Source organism: Arctopsyche grandis, chromosome 5, assembly GCF_051622035.1.
Source record: "Arctopsyche grandis isolate Sample6627 chromosome 5, ASM5162203v2, whole genome shotgun sequence".
Taxonomy (NCBI): domain Eukaryota; kingdom Metazoa; phylum Arthropoda; class Insecta; order Trichoptera; family Hydropsychidae; genus Arctopsyche; species Arctopsyche grandis.
In genome coordinates, this window is record NC_135359.1 from 10,680,536 (window position 1) to 10,695,991 (window position 15,456).

Genomic DNA, 15,456 nt, shown 5'->3' on the forward strand with positions numbered 1-15,456 from the left:
AGCAAAAGCAGAAAACATGGTAAAATAAAATAATAAAAAAAAAGTAACAAAAGGAAAATAATACATCATTCAGAGAGAAAAAAAATAAATAACAAAAGTCTAAAAATTTAAAATAAAATCCATAAATCCCATTCTTTGTTTACACCGAAAAAAATTAAAATAGTATATAAAAATATACAAAGGAGAAAGAAAAAGTAAAATAAAATAAAACAAAATATGAATAAAAAATAAAATCACAACGAGGCCCAAATGGAAGAGAGTAGATTAAGATTCCACTCATTCATCACATTCAAATTAAGAAAGTAATGATGAGCGCAGGTTACCAGATAAATATGTTAAGATAACATCCGATAATCTACGCTCACCAAGGTGGAAAATATCACATTCAGGGACAGCAGCAACGATTTCATTGAGAAGTCGAATAGCTCTTGGAATAGGAGCCATTCGAAAAAGAACTGTGCGAGCAGCAGGTACAACCATCAAATGATGATGTCTACCACGCACATAATTATTAGGGACATAAAGTCCCAACTGTTCCAGCAACAACGGGCATGACGTATTACCACGCAATATCTGGAGAACGAAACGAATTAACGAGAAGTTTCTCCGAAGTTCAAGGGAATTATACCCAAGCATGCCCAAAAGGAAAGGAGTAGGATAGAGATATGGGTAGTACCCATACTCTTTCTTATAAAGAAAACGAAGAAATGCCTTTTGCACTTTTTCTATAATTTCACAAACTCAAATTATGAAAATTATACTCGTCACTTCAAGACAGATTATTATGATTAAAAAAAATAAAATTTTGTTTATACATATATATAATATTCATCATCTCCATCTAAAGCCATTCACTATCTACTGCTGGATGTAGATCTCTCTAAAATGCTTTCATTCGCCTCTGTTTTGGGCAACTCTCGTCCGTATCATCCCACACATTTTTCTAATTTCATCCGCCCACCTCACCTGTGACTTTTCTTGTTCCATTTTACACTCTCGGGCACTATTCGAGCATTCGTTTCGTCCAACTATCTTCCATTGTTCTAGCTACATGACTTCAACAATTAACCCTTGTCATACTCTTCACCCACATATTCCAATTCCCATATCTCCTTGTTATGGCAAGAATACAGCATTCCATAGTCCTTTTAGTGGATTGAACTTTGTGTAGCATTTTGGAGTTCAATGTCCAAGTTTCACATCTACATGGCAAAACACATTGATCAAAGATCTTTTTCTTGAGGCAAAGTGGTATTTTTAATTTTAAAACGGCGTTCAATCATTGATTAGAGGAAAAGTTGAAAAACTTTGTTTAGTGAAAAAATTTAAATGGCATTCTCGTTTTTGGCAGAACCAAATATAATAATGATTTTTAAGTTTTGGCCGATTTGTATTATGCCAATTTTAGTTTAAATTCGGCACGCAGACACAAATGTCAATTCTCCAAACGTGCGATTTATTACGTGGTAAAAATTTCGTGCCGCACAAAATTGGCGCGGGGTGAGTGCGAATGTGCAGATTAGCCATTAGTCGTATCCACCAATAGATTATGGGATACACATGATATATTTCAAAGGAAATTAGCTAATAAACAGGAGCGTTAACGGTCGCTTAAATAATGTTGAATGTGCGGTCTGGGTTGAATTTTGGGGCTTTTTGGGGGTCGTGTCCCCGCGGAATCCACTGTGGAGGGTTGGGCGGGTTCTGACCTCCATGGTACGCATTGAACGAGCCTCACCTGCTCGGGCCCCATTTAAAATTCCATTGAATAGTTTCCTGCCGGCCCTTTTTTTCTCGTGTCGAATGCGGGAGAAAGTTTCGTGGATACTTATTTCGTGGCGACAATTCCGAATTTATTCCTCTCGCCTTCCCCCCCCCCCCACCCACCTTCGTGCCCTCCCTGCTATTATTTATTATTCAGATTTTTTCGGCCACTCAGGGCTGCCACAAAAGGTCGACTCTCCCCTGGTCAACGCGTAGTTTCGGTAAAGCGTGTAATTTACACGTGTCGAACACAATACGAAAGAAAGTGCTCGTTGAATTTTTAACCAACTGTTTTTTTTTCGCTTCCAAAACGATTTTTTTTAGTCGAATTTTGTTGTTTGGCGTATATGCTGTTTATATTAGGAATTACCGGAATAAAATGGACTCATCCGTTGTGTTTATATGTAGAACTACTAGGTGCGTTCTAGCTTAATATTTCTCGCGGGAATGAAAATACGTATCAGTTTTGCTGTTTTATAAAACTTTTTTTTCTTTCATCGTTTCATCGTTAATTGTATTATGTACTTATTGAGCATTTACTTATTTGAATTAAAAATAGCATAGTACCTTAAGTTCTTTAAGATTTAAAGACTTCGTACATTAAACAAGTACAATGTCGCATGGTGCCCTAACTTAAAACGTAGACGAGTTTTGAAACGAATCACACAGCCCTTTGAAGAGATTTTTGCAACTTCAATGTACTCGAGCAACGCCGGGCAATAAGCACATAATTATTACTAGCTAGCGTCGATGGAAAAAAAATCTTCAAAAGACCCTTTACAAAACTTGTCTACGGTTTAAGAAAGAGTACCATGATATTTAGTGGCTCTTATTTAAAAACTGAAGATGTTGTATAGCAGATAATCATATTTTTTTTCATATGTACATAGATTTTTCATGTCTCTTATATACATATAGGGTGACCATACGTCCCGTTTTTTGCGTGCTTTGCGTTCGTCCCGTGTCGTTTTCGTAAATTTGGTTGATGTGTCCTATTTTGTCCGTCCATTGATGCACAGAATAATTTTATTATACATATATTTCCGTTCTAAATTACTAAATTATGTTCACAATATATCTTATATCTATTTTAATAGACACTGATCTACTGATCATTTTCTATTTTACTATTTTTAATTTAATTTTGTCACTAAATATAGTATTATTTTATTCTAATGTTAATGTACAGCATAATAGGAAAAAGACCTCAAACACATATTTATAATTCATATAAATGCTCATAATAAATCTTATACATAATATTAATTAAAGACTCTCTAAAGTCGATGACCTAAAGGGTAACTGGATTATTAGTCACATTTATCTAAAGATTCTCTAAAGTCGACGATCTATATAAATTCAGTTGGACATAATTTTTGCAATTAAAAGAAACCGAGAATATCTTTTTGGAAAATTTGTAGTTATGTATTTTATTTGCTAATTTTACATTGTATATTAAACTTTTTTAACTTTTTTCTATTATTTTTGTACATTCTAAAAAGGAAATATAATTCCTTGACAATATTAATGGTTATTTGAGGACAAAAAATTTAATTTTTGGTCGTGCATCGCATTTTTTTTTAATATAGGTGAGGGACAATTTTTTTTGCAGTGTCCCGTTTTGAGTCCTTTGAAATATGGTCACCCTACTTATATGTCATAAATAAGCCTCAATAGCATTTGGTAGGTGTTTAGTATTATATATGTGTATATATGTATGAGAAAATGCATCGTCTATTATATCAAACAAAACAGATAAGACTTCGTAAAACATATTCGAAGTTTCAAAGCGCCGTTTTCAATATTGTGTGAAGTATTTTTCGTTTTTTATACTTTTTAATATGCGCATATTCGAGACGAAGAACCTGAAAAGTTTCAATAATGAAAATTTTAATAAAAAAAGGTCTGAAAAGCAAACTCTTTGTGTACACGTGCGTAACTGAAGAACGCTGCTATTCATGTGATGCACGACAATGGACGAGCGATTCTCAAAATATTTACGGCATTAAGTCGAATGAAAATAAATCGTCGATTATTATTATTATATGGGTTCGGAAATATAAATATACATCGGCTTTTAAATTCAACATATTACTGATATTAAATTAGAATTTTCCGCTGAGCGAGAGGATTTCAGCTTTGGCTTATTTTATGCCTATTCTGTTCCAAGCGCGCATTAAATATTATATTTGTTTAATGGGACGAAATATGTTTACTGTATTCGGCTTTGTTCTTCGCATATTCAATTTAGCCTACAAAATCGAACTGTTATATACATATGTACATATGTATGTAGAAAATTAATAAATAGGCTTAATTCTCTTGTTTGTTACTACATGTATAAGAACCATTCAAATTCCGCTCATAATATATCTGTATCTAATATATAATTTCGAAAGAGATTTTGTAAGTATGTATGTAAATAAATATGTAATGTTGGTTGGTAACATCGAAAACAAGTCGAAGTTTCTATGACGATAAGAATTTTTTTTTTCGATTCAAATAAATTTAATAAAAAAAAACAAATGAATATTAACTATTAGATTCGCCATGTTTAAGCTGTTTATATTACAAATACTGAGCGAAGCCGGGTAAAACAACTAGTTTTATTTACAAAGATTTTTGTTGAGAAGATTCATTTGTTTAAATAGGCAAACGCCTTGCTTTGATTTTAAGAATTTTATTTGTAAACTAACAATTTATTTTATTTTTTAAATACATATATAAGGAAGGCCTAACAGGTAAACTCCAATGAACCTGGTCAATTACAAACATCGATATACAATTTTTAGAATAATTTTTATAATTATTAATAGTTAAAAGCATCATAGAGACATATCTATGGTTAAATTTTTGATAAACTTACATTTATATAATTCGTCAAAATTCGAGATGCTTAGAAACTCGAAAAGATCTGGCTAGCAGCAACCAGTGGGATTCGAAACCGTGACTGCTATGTTCGAAAGCAAATATACTAACTACTAGTCCACGCTGCTAGTTAACAATATATTTTTCTATCATATAAATATGTATGTGTACTATTTTTCTCTGATATGATGATTTATTTTTTTAAATTTAATTTTGAAACGGAAATATACAAATGGTACAAAATATTGGGCATTGAAATTTAAATAAAAACAAATCAGAATACATAGTGTTAACCTTGAATGAGGGTATATTACCGGATTTATAAATAAATGATAATAAAATACTTTGGTACAAAGGATTGTCATGGAAACCACATGAAAAGAAAGCGATTCGACATGAAATGAGAAGGCTAAGCTGGTTATTAATCATTTGATCGAAAATATCAAAATATCATGTCGGTAAGATATCAAAGTGATTTAGAAATGGTTCAAAATGAGATCACAAATTTTTGACGGGCAGGAATTTCACCGAACTAACAGAGTAAAGCTAATAAAAAGCTTATTATATAAATATGGTGATGACATAAAGTTTTGATAACGAGTAGTGTGAATCGCATCCTGATTACATTATTTTTGGTTGTTAATATTAATTTGTGTTCTCATTGATTTTTAATTAAGTAAAACGTTGATATATTTGGTTTTGTACATGTTTTGTGTTAATTACATTGCCAGTTTTATTGTAATTCATAATACGAGTTCATTTGGTCAGAATGTAGAACTTATGGTTTGTAAATATATAATATACCGACTATAATTAAGATATTGGAAATGGTACCGTGTAAAAGTATATTTATAGTATTGATATACATATGTGTATGTACATGTACGTACATATATAATATGTAGTACGAAAGTATAATGGTGAAATTCGTAGAAAAGTCGATTTTCAAATAATAGCACTTGATTGACGTTTGTACTGAAATATGTGGCAATATAAAAATGCTTATTTAAAATTGAGATCAATCACGCGAAACTTTTCAAATTTATATATGTATTGTGTGATAATTGCTTTATACAATAATGGAAATAATAATTGCGTGTTGTTAACTGCCATATTTATTTTATGTGTGTATACTTATTTGAAATGTTGCGTTTCTGGTGCGATTGATTGCAATGATAAACGTTCGAGTAATTGAGTGGAAAAAAAAAATAGAAAACTTCTACATCGACTGGCATAAAAATGCAATATTTATTATTATTTTACTAACATTTAATAATTTCATAGAATTCACTTTTAAAAAAATTCGGATGCGATGATTCCATGACTTTATCTATGTATGTATTTGAGGAATATAAGAAGGGAAAAAAATGAAATTCGATAATGAAACATACATACACGTTCACACATACCGGCTATGAGAGAATTTTCGATACAAATTGAGCGCAAATGTAAGGAATCTCACACAAGACAAAAGTTCTATGTACTCTTCCGGTTGTAGAATTTTGTTCAAATTTTATTTATTATTTAACATTACCTACTAAATTTTTAGAAAAAAGTTCATTTATTTCGTAAAAAAGTCTTTCTTTTTTTTCATTACTTAAAATCACTATATTTAATATCAAAATCACTATATTTATATTTTATACATTAAATATTGTAGCATATGCGAAAAGGAGCCGCCGTTTTAATTGGTTTTCAAGGATTATCTTCAGGCTTAAGTGCAGTCGGCTAACAATGGAGACCCCCGAATTAACTTAGTGGTCGGTAACGGTACTCACGCTAGAGTTCTCAGAACTGATTGCGCGAAAGCATGGGACTCCGTGCTGATACCGTGGGACTGTATATCTGGTACGTGACTATAAAAATAGGTAAAAAAACGTGTCGAGGAAGATGCACTGAGCGACCTGCCCTTTATAAGCGGGTACTTAGGCCAAACCAAGGCATTCTGGACTGCGTGGATCTGGCAGTGCGTGGATCTCCTTAATCACCCAATAAATGCTGTGAAGCGACTTTGGCCTTTTATTTGGATCCTCAACCCACCCTTACGCAACAATATTAAGAAGATAAAAAAAAATAAAAGGTCAAAATAAGATAATAAAGTATTGTTTTAAAAAAAATTACTACTTCCGGTTTACAAATTCTAAGCAAAACCTAATCAAGAAAGTTAATACATACAGAATAAAAATATCAGAGATATCATAAAAACCTGGATTATTTACTACTTTCGGTTAAGGTAAAAATATTTAAAAAAATATTAAAAATATTTCTATTAATTGTGAAAAAAAATTATGTCTGATCCGTTTAGCGTTTTGGGAGATAATTGAATCCAAAATCTTAAAAAAATAAAACACCTACATATGTATGTATAAGGGGAGGTACCATTTTCGGTCAACTTAAAAATTTGAAAAAATCAGTCAAAATCTCGAGTTCGAATTTTCGCATGATCACAAAACTTCATTTATTGTTACAACGTACATAATATTATATGTAGATTAAGTAAAAATCTTTTGAACGAAATAAAAAGTTTGAACGAATATGCGTTATTTTACTATTGTATTTTTCGTTGCATATTTTGAATTATTAAAATTAATAAGCAACATTACGATGGTATTTTTATGTGTCAATCATATTTTTAGTGTTGAAATTTTAATTTAAAACAATACAAACAAAAATGTATACGCACGATCTCGCGTTCTCTGAAATTTTAATGAATATTTAATTTTATTACGCTCCCGTCGAAAATATTGTAAACTTGTTTCACATAATAAAAACACATAAAAATGATATTTAAAAAAAAAACCAAAATGTAAACCACGCATTGAAACAAACCCTTATCCGTTTTCCGGCTCTCGAGAGTGGAATTAAAGCTCCCGTTTTACATACGAATGAATGTTTTGTTTACACGGGAGAGAGGGAGAGAAAAAGAAAAAAAGGCTTTTGTAATTGAAAATGTTATTTGTTTTTCTTGTTTTTTTTTTTACGTAGCGAGCTAATATCTTTGATTCGTTCTATAAAAACAATAATAAAAACTGTGCTTAAACAAATTTCTCGGCGAATAGCGGAATTTGCAATTTTTATTCGTATAAAGCCGTTGAAAATTTTCCAAAATAAAAGAATTACACATACTAAATTAGAATAACTTAAAATAAATTAATATTTCAATCCGTGTGTATATACAAATATGCGCGACTCTTTATAAGATCGTTATTTCTGAAATACCCTCGTATTGTACGATTCTGTTATCTATGCGTTTTTATCTCGACTGCACAATAAATTAATATAATTCTGTGAAATTGCAATTTCTCTTTTTGTAACACGAATTTGGTGTATTTTTTATTATTTTTTATTTATTTCAAGAGTGGATCAATTGCGTGTCCACACGCACACGCGCTGCTTTTTGTCATAGAATCAAACTTCTTAATTTACTCCACGTGAAAGTTTGTGTTGAGTGATTGTAGATATTTAATATTATATTTTTTTTTTTGCGTCATCGTGACTTACGCATATCGCTGAAATGGAATCAAATTATAGCAATTTCCGCGTTGGGAAAAAAAAGCACAACAAAAAAACCAGTACACGATAGTATAATTACGAACTAATCATATACTATTTCACATTAAATCTACTTCGAATGAATGCTATTTTGATAAATTAATTAAGAATTGGAATGCGCAGCCCTTGGAAGTCACGAGCACGCAAATTTAAAATGTCAAAATTATATTTTGGTTGACTTGCACGCCGATGGCGATTGACATTTTTTGAATCAATTCGAATTTTAATTGAGTTTTATTTTTATACACCATTTTTATATGCATACGGTAAAAATAATAAATTGTTAATTTATTAAATGAAGCCTACGCGTTATGATATTTTAATTAAATTTGAATTGCCCTGCTGTTAACTTTATAGCAAATACTGAAATGGTGTCCTTTACGAGAATTTTTGCACTATTCAAACGGTAAAATTGGTTCTTTCAGAATTGAAATTCAGTTATCGTAGATTCATTTTCAAGTTTAAATTAAAGAAATTTATTAAAAAAAATTAAAGTTTCTCAAATAAAAAATATTACCGGTGAAATTATGTAAGCTCAATAATGTTGATTTTGCAATTTTCAATGTGTTTTTCTTAAATTTGCTTTTAAATTGTGAGATTTATCACTGTCTCAAAAAAGTTTTCTTTTTATTTCAATGCTCTGCAAAATACTAGAATTTCAGTGTAAGAAAATTTTAAAATAATCTTTTAAAGAAGGGATATTTTTGAAGACCTTGAATATTATTTAAACGTATTTAAAGTTAAATTTAGTTTGGTTTAATTTGATTATTTAGTTAGAATTAGATATTTGCAATCAATATCCTCAAGGTATTGGCATACTAACGGATTTTGATGACAATACAAAATTCTACTTTGAGCTAACCCCCCTGTCTCTTTCCCAAAACTTATTTTTATAAAATCTTTGAATCAACATAAATCACTGTAAAATACATAAACACGACCCCGACTCCGATTTTAAAAATAGTAATAACTTTTAATTCCAGACGATAGGGAGAAAAGTTCAATCCCCATCGTCCATATAAATAATAAATTAAATTATTAAAAATGTTAAATCAGTTTTTTCATATTTTTTTCCGTCAATGATTGAATATCTCTGGAGTTTTAACATATGATGCTGTTTGTATGGACATATTTACATATGTATATGTAGTGAGCCGATGGAAATCATTAAATTTTAATTAATGTTATTTTGTTTCAATTTAATGTATATTTTATTTGTAAATACATATGTAGATGGCACTAATAAAATGGATGCATTCAACATAACGGATCTCTTTAGCATTTATCTCTTTAGCTTTAGCTAAATTCATCGAACATACATAGATGCGTCGATGGATTTAGATTTGTACATATTGTACATAAATCAAATTCAGATATGTATATGTGACAGGGTAGGGTGATCATAACATTTCTCTGTAGTACATATATTTACATTGGATCACTCTTGGCAATAATTCAATATTCAATCGACTCCTCATCGTTGGTATTTTAAAAAGAAAAGCAAGTGATGAAAAATTTTATCTACATATATAAAAAAGAATGTCTGTCTGTCTGTCTATGTGTCTCGAATAGGCTCCTAAGCCACTGAACCGATTACGATGAAACTTTCAGAATTTTTTGTATGCATGTCCGGAAAAAAAACGGGAACTATAATTTCAAATGTTTTCGCGTCGCGACCAACGTGTTCGTTGCCTGCGTTTTTCCGACAAATGAGAACGGGAACGGGAATTGCATGCGTTATTGTGTTTTATATAATTATTAAATTTAAAAAGCGTTTTTACTCGATAACCATTTTCTTTTAAGGACTGTATGAATGCTTCCTATGGAACTAGCTGCTTTCGAATAGAGCCGAGCGTTGGCTTTTCCGAATGTTGAGATTGGCGGGAAACGGAAGCCTGTTGCGATCTGCATCGCATTGCGCATGCGTCCGATCATAAGTTTGAACAACGGCCGGCGCGAACTTCAGTTCGTCTCCGGACTTCGGGGATTCTGCACGCACTTCCTGTCTAATTTCGAATTGCCAGTTAGTCAGTCGATCGCGGAAATCTCCCGTAAAAACTTCGATCATCGCGATGTGACGATTTCGCCTCGAATTCTATATACTAAATTGCTTCGAAATGAACCGCGACGATAGCGTTCGTTGTTGAAAATTAATGTCATTTTGGAAAATAAGAAAATGTTCCCGCTGCGTTTCGCGATCGCTTTTGCGATTATTCTCATGAAAGGTCAGTTGATATATATATATTTTTTCGTTCACTGTTTGACTGTGTGTATGCATGTGGCAGGGGCGCTCAAACTCTTTAATATACATATGTATAATATATATATATATATATATATATATATAGGCTTTATAGTACAACGTCTATTTTGTAACAAATATATTTTGATCTGTATAATTCCTTCTACGTACGTATGTAAAAAGTTTTCTTCTTTAAATTATGTATTATATTATATATAAAACTTTTTGATTTTTTTTGTTGTCGATTTTTATATGCTTTTTATTATTACTAAATTATGTTCACAATACATCATATATCTATTTTAATAGCTAGTGATCTACAGTTTTACAATTTTAATTTAATTTGGTTAGTAATCATAGCATTATATTATTCTAATGTTAATGTACAGCATAATAGGAAAAAGAGCCTAAAACCCTATTTCGGAATTCTTATATAAAACTTAAGCGTACGTACATATATTGCGTAGTTCATATACTGCAAATATTATTATTTTTTATAAAAGTTTTCTTATAAAAATGTTTGAATTTTACATACATTAAATGTGTCAAAGACTCAAAAGTTAAGATAAATGAATAAAATAAAATAAATTATTTCAGTATCACGTACGATACGCCTTCAATGAATATTTAATGTCAACTTGTTTTAATATTGTATTTTTTAGTGACGCATTAGGGTATCCTATAATGTCATCATGGTTATATTTTAATTTTTGAAAAAAATAAATGCTATGTATGTACATGTATTTAGATATATTAATTGATTATATCAGATATTCGGATCTTATTATATAGGATCAGATATTAAGTATGTATGTATGTATGTACATATACATATACAAAAATATATATAAAGTTTATTTAAAATTGCGCTAGAATTTATTAATTGTATCTGATTTTCTTAGTTGAAATTATTTCATGCAAAAATTAATGGCAAAATTTATTTTATTTTATTGATTTTTTTCATTTTTTCTCTTTCTTAGAAGGCAATGTAGGAAACTCATTATAATTGAACAGGAGTCTGGGAATTGAGGTAAATGACCTCAAATTGGTAAAAATGCAAATTTTATTATTAAAAGGCCTTTTATTTAAAGGCCTTTTATATTAACAATATTTATATTTAATTAAACGGTGTTTAATTTTCTTGGAATCAATCGAGCTTAAAAAAATAACTTTAATTTGAATTCTAAATCGATAGCTCCATAATAAAATAAATGGGTTTTTTTTATTAACAATTCGATTTTAATAAGTAAGAAAGGCGTTGGATGGATGCTTTTCAAATAACAATAGACCACTCCATTAGTTGCAAGAAGACCACTCCATAAGAAAGCAAAAAAGCGTGATTTTTCTAAGAAATTGACAATAGTAAACCAATTTTTATGAGAAAAAATCTTTGTTCATAAACTTTGAAATCTTTATATGTAAATATTGATTATTTTTTTTAATTTACATATTGTATAGGGCTCCAAAATTTCGTCATTATTCAGCATGCGGTCTGCGGGCCGCAGTTAGAACACTTCTGGTGTATGGTGTGCACTATTCGAAAGTTTCGACAGTTGTTATTAGGGTCGCTGTGTAAATTTTCCGAACGTAGGGTTTTATCGGCCCGAAGGCATTCGCCGCGAAAATATATGTGGATGTGAAACTTTTTCTTTCGGTCGACCCTTTTTCGCGTAAATACTCCAAATATTAACTCTCATGTAAATGTAACGCTTTTGTCTCGCGAAATGTTTATTGCCAAAGTTTCCCACCTACACATGAACGTATGTACATATGTAGATGTTTAGGTTAATTATACATACATATTATAGATTTTTGTGCCATGATGATATTACAAATATTAAAATATGTAAACATGAAATTAAATATTCAAAGCGAGTTTGTTTCTATCAACGAATGTAGCGTTTTATTAAATTTATTTGCATACTTTGAAAAATTTATATGCAATTTTATCTAAATATGTATTTATATATGCATACTAACCAGCAGCATAGATCAATGGTTAGCGTGTAATAGTTTCAATTCATGGCTGTGCTGCTGGCCAGACCTAGGGTATGCGACTCCAAGGTCGATCCTTTCCTATCAAGAGTATGCCAATTTATCTGATTTCATTGTAACGGTTCTATTTCTCGCAAAATTCAAGCTTACAGCATCTTGAATCGGTGATTTATGAAATGCTGTAAAAATGCAAATTTATCGATCGATGTCTCTATGATGCTCTGTAATAAATTTGATATATTTTATGTATTGTGTTTGTTTACTTCTTATGTATTATATACATATATGAAATTATATACGCATTTATGTATATGGAAAGATTGACGTTCTTAGATGACTTTCATCTCATGCAACGAATATCTTCTACTCTTGTCCAGTCATCTGCTTTTTGGCCTTCGTTGCGCCGTTTTACATTCTCTCGGGTACCGTTCGAGCACTTCTTTCGTCCATCCATCGTCCATTCTTTAAGCTACGGGACCCACCCATTACCATTTCCTCTCTATTACATACGTACCTACATATCAACTACCCTTGACATATTCGTTTTATATCTTTGTCTTTAGTTATGCCGAGCATACATCGCTCCATACTTATAAGAATTCGAGTCAATTCAGAATTTTACCATTTAATGCCCAAGTTTCACATACATACGTACGACATTACTGATAAAAAACATCGATCGAAGATCTTTTTCTTCAGGTAAAGTGTTATTTTACGTTTGAAAATGGCCACGCCATTCCAATTTCACACGTCTTCTAGTTTTGATATAATGTTCGGTAATTATTTATTTTATGAAAAGTCTATTGATGAAACAACGTCATGTGAAAATTGTATCGAGTTTGCTTCCGATGATCTCTACTACATATGTACATATTTACATGAAGGATTTTGTTTTCAAACCCAGAAGAGTGTAAATAATTAAGTTGGCATGTGACAGTTTGTTTCGGCGTACTGAGAAATAATAAAATGTTAAAATCGCAAATCAAGTCTCATTGGCCTGTACCACGTGTCTTTCTACAAATCGAACCCTACATCATCGTCATCATCATCATCTACAGCCATTCACCATCCACTACTGGATGAAAGCCTCCCCGACACCTTTCCACTCGTCTCTGTTTTGCGCAACTCTCATCCATCTCACTCCACACATTTTCCTAATTTCGTCTACCCATCTTCCCTGCAGTCTTCCTTTTACCCTTCCTTTTACATTATATCGGGTACCATTCTAGCACTTCTTTTGTCTACCTTTCGTCCATTCTTCTAGCCATTTAAATCTCTTCACTCTATCCATTATATTCACTATCCTTGTCATATTTCTCACCCACGTATTCCGTTTCCTGTCCTTCCTCGTTATGCCAAGCATACAACGTTCCATACTTTTTTGCGTGTATTGGACTTTGTGTAGCAACTTGGCGTTCAATGTCAAATTTTCACATCCATACGTGATCACTGGCAAAACACATCTTCAGGCAAAAGTCGCATTTTTGATTTAAAAATCGCATTCATTCGTCTAAAAACGGACTCCATCCTAATTTCAAACGTCTCTTTATTTTTTCTTCATTACTACCGGACATGTCTATTATATATCCTAAATATAAATAACTTTCGAGAATCCTATATATGTATGTATGTATGTACATGGCGTATATTCGAACGTACATAGATATAAACATTCTAGTGACGAATACTACACGTGCTTGCGGAATCGTCACGCGAGGCTGTATAAACGTCAAAAACAAGAGAAGAGAAGGAAAAAGTTCAGAATCTCCAAGTTTGTGTGTGGCTATAAATAAGAAATGAGGTTGGGGACCCGTTCGCAGGTATCCATCGGTCCCCATAAACTGCTCTACCCATCAACCTCGCGTCACGGGACCCTCACCATTTGTCTTGCAAATCCTCGCGCGATAAATCTTCATATGAGGAGACAAACCCTATTTTTCAGTATTTCAGCGCCGAACGAATGGTTATTGTTAACCCGCGGAGCGCCACCGCCACTAACTTACCTTCTCACACTCGTTACTATCAATTTCTCTGCTCTTTTTTCCGACGATTTGTTCGAATAAAATATTCCTCGCCTCTTTATTTATACCTCCCGATTGGCCGCGTGGCGAAATCTCTCTAAGGCGTCGAATACCGACAAAAAATAACACGAAAAGCGACTTTTCCTTGGCTATAAATATCATACGTTATTTGTCTGTCGATCGGTTTGTTTTAAAGCAAACGAATATATTTTTATTACATATCGTTACAGAGTAATCCAACGCACTATTGTGGCCAAGAATATTTGTTACATTTTTTTTATTTATTTATTAGTGGTTTTACCCGGCTTCGCTCGGTATTTGTAATAAAATAAACCGCTTAAACATGGTAAATCTAATAGTAAAAATTAATTTGTTTTTTATTAAATTTATTTTAAATCAGAATTGAAACTGAAAAAAGAATCCGGATCCGAAACTGAAATAGGAATCCGGAACTAGAACGGAAAAAGGAATCGGTATCCAAAACTGAATCCGGGATTTGGAACTGAAATTGGAATCTGGTTCCGGAACTGAAAAAGGAGTCAGGATCCGGAACTGAAACAGGAATCCGGAACCGGAACTGAAACAGGAATCCGAAACCGAAACTGAAAAAGGAATCGAAATCGAAAATCGAATCGAAAATGAAAACGTCGAAAACGATATAGATATTGTAGTCTTAGAAACTATGATTTGTTCTATAACGTCACGGATTCTACGAACCAAAACTTACATACAAAGTCTCTTTCAAAATTATAAATTAGATTTTACAGGTAGCATCCATATATGTGTACTTTATCTATATATGTACGTAGTAACAATATATGTAAGTTTTGGGATCTATCTCGTTCCACCAACTTGCTATATCTCAAGACTCGTTTTCCCAACTTTTATTTTTTTGCCGTCGAGTTTGTATATACTAAATAAAACACATATTCTAAAATGTTTTACATAGTGAAGTTTTTATTTTACGAGATAAAACATAAATCACCAAAAACGATAGTAATAATTGATTTTTAT

The 15,456-nt window shown here is 31.6% G+C and overlaps 1 protein-coding gene across 2 annotated transcripts in view; it reads left to right on the plus strand.

The window, feature by feature from the left end:
* The first annotated feature begins 10,148 nt into the window (after window positions 1-10,148).
* Window positions 10,149-15,456, plus strand: part of LOC143911861 (cell adhesion molecule 2-like) — an 84,014-nt gene continuing 78,706 nt past the window's right edge. For both annotated transcript variants that reach the window (XM_077430937.1, XM_077430936.1), the window contains exon 1: window positions 10,149-10,409. In XM_077430937.1, coding sequence (XP_077287063.1) covers window positions 10,361-10,409 — 49 coding nt within the window. In that variant the 5' untranslated portion in view covers window positions 10,149-10,360. The remainder of the gene's footprint in view (window positions 10,410-15,456) is intronic.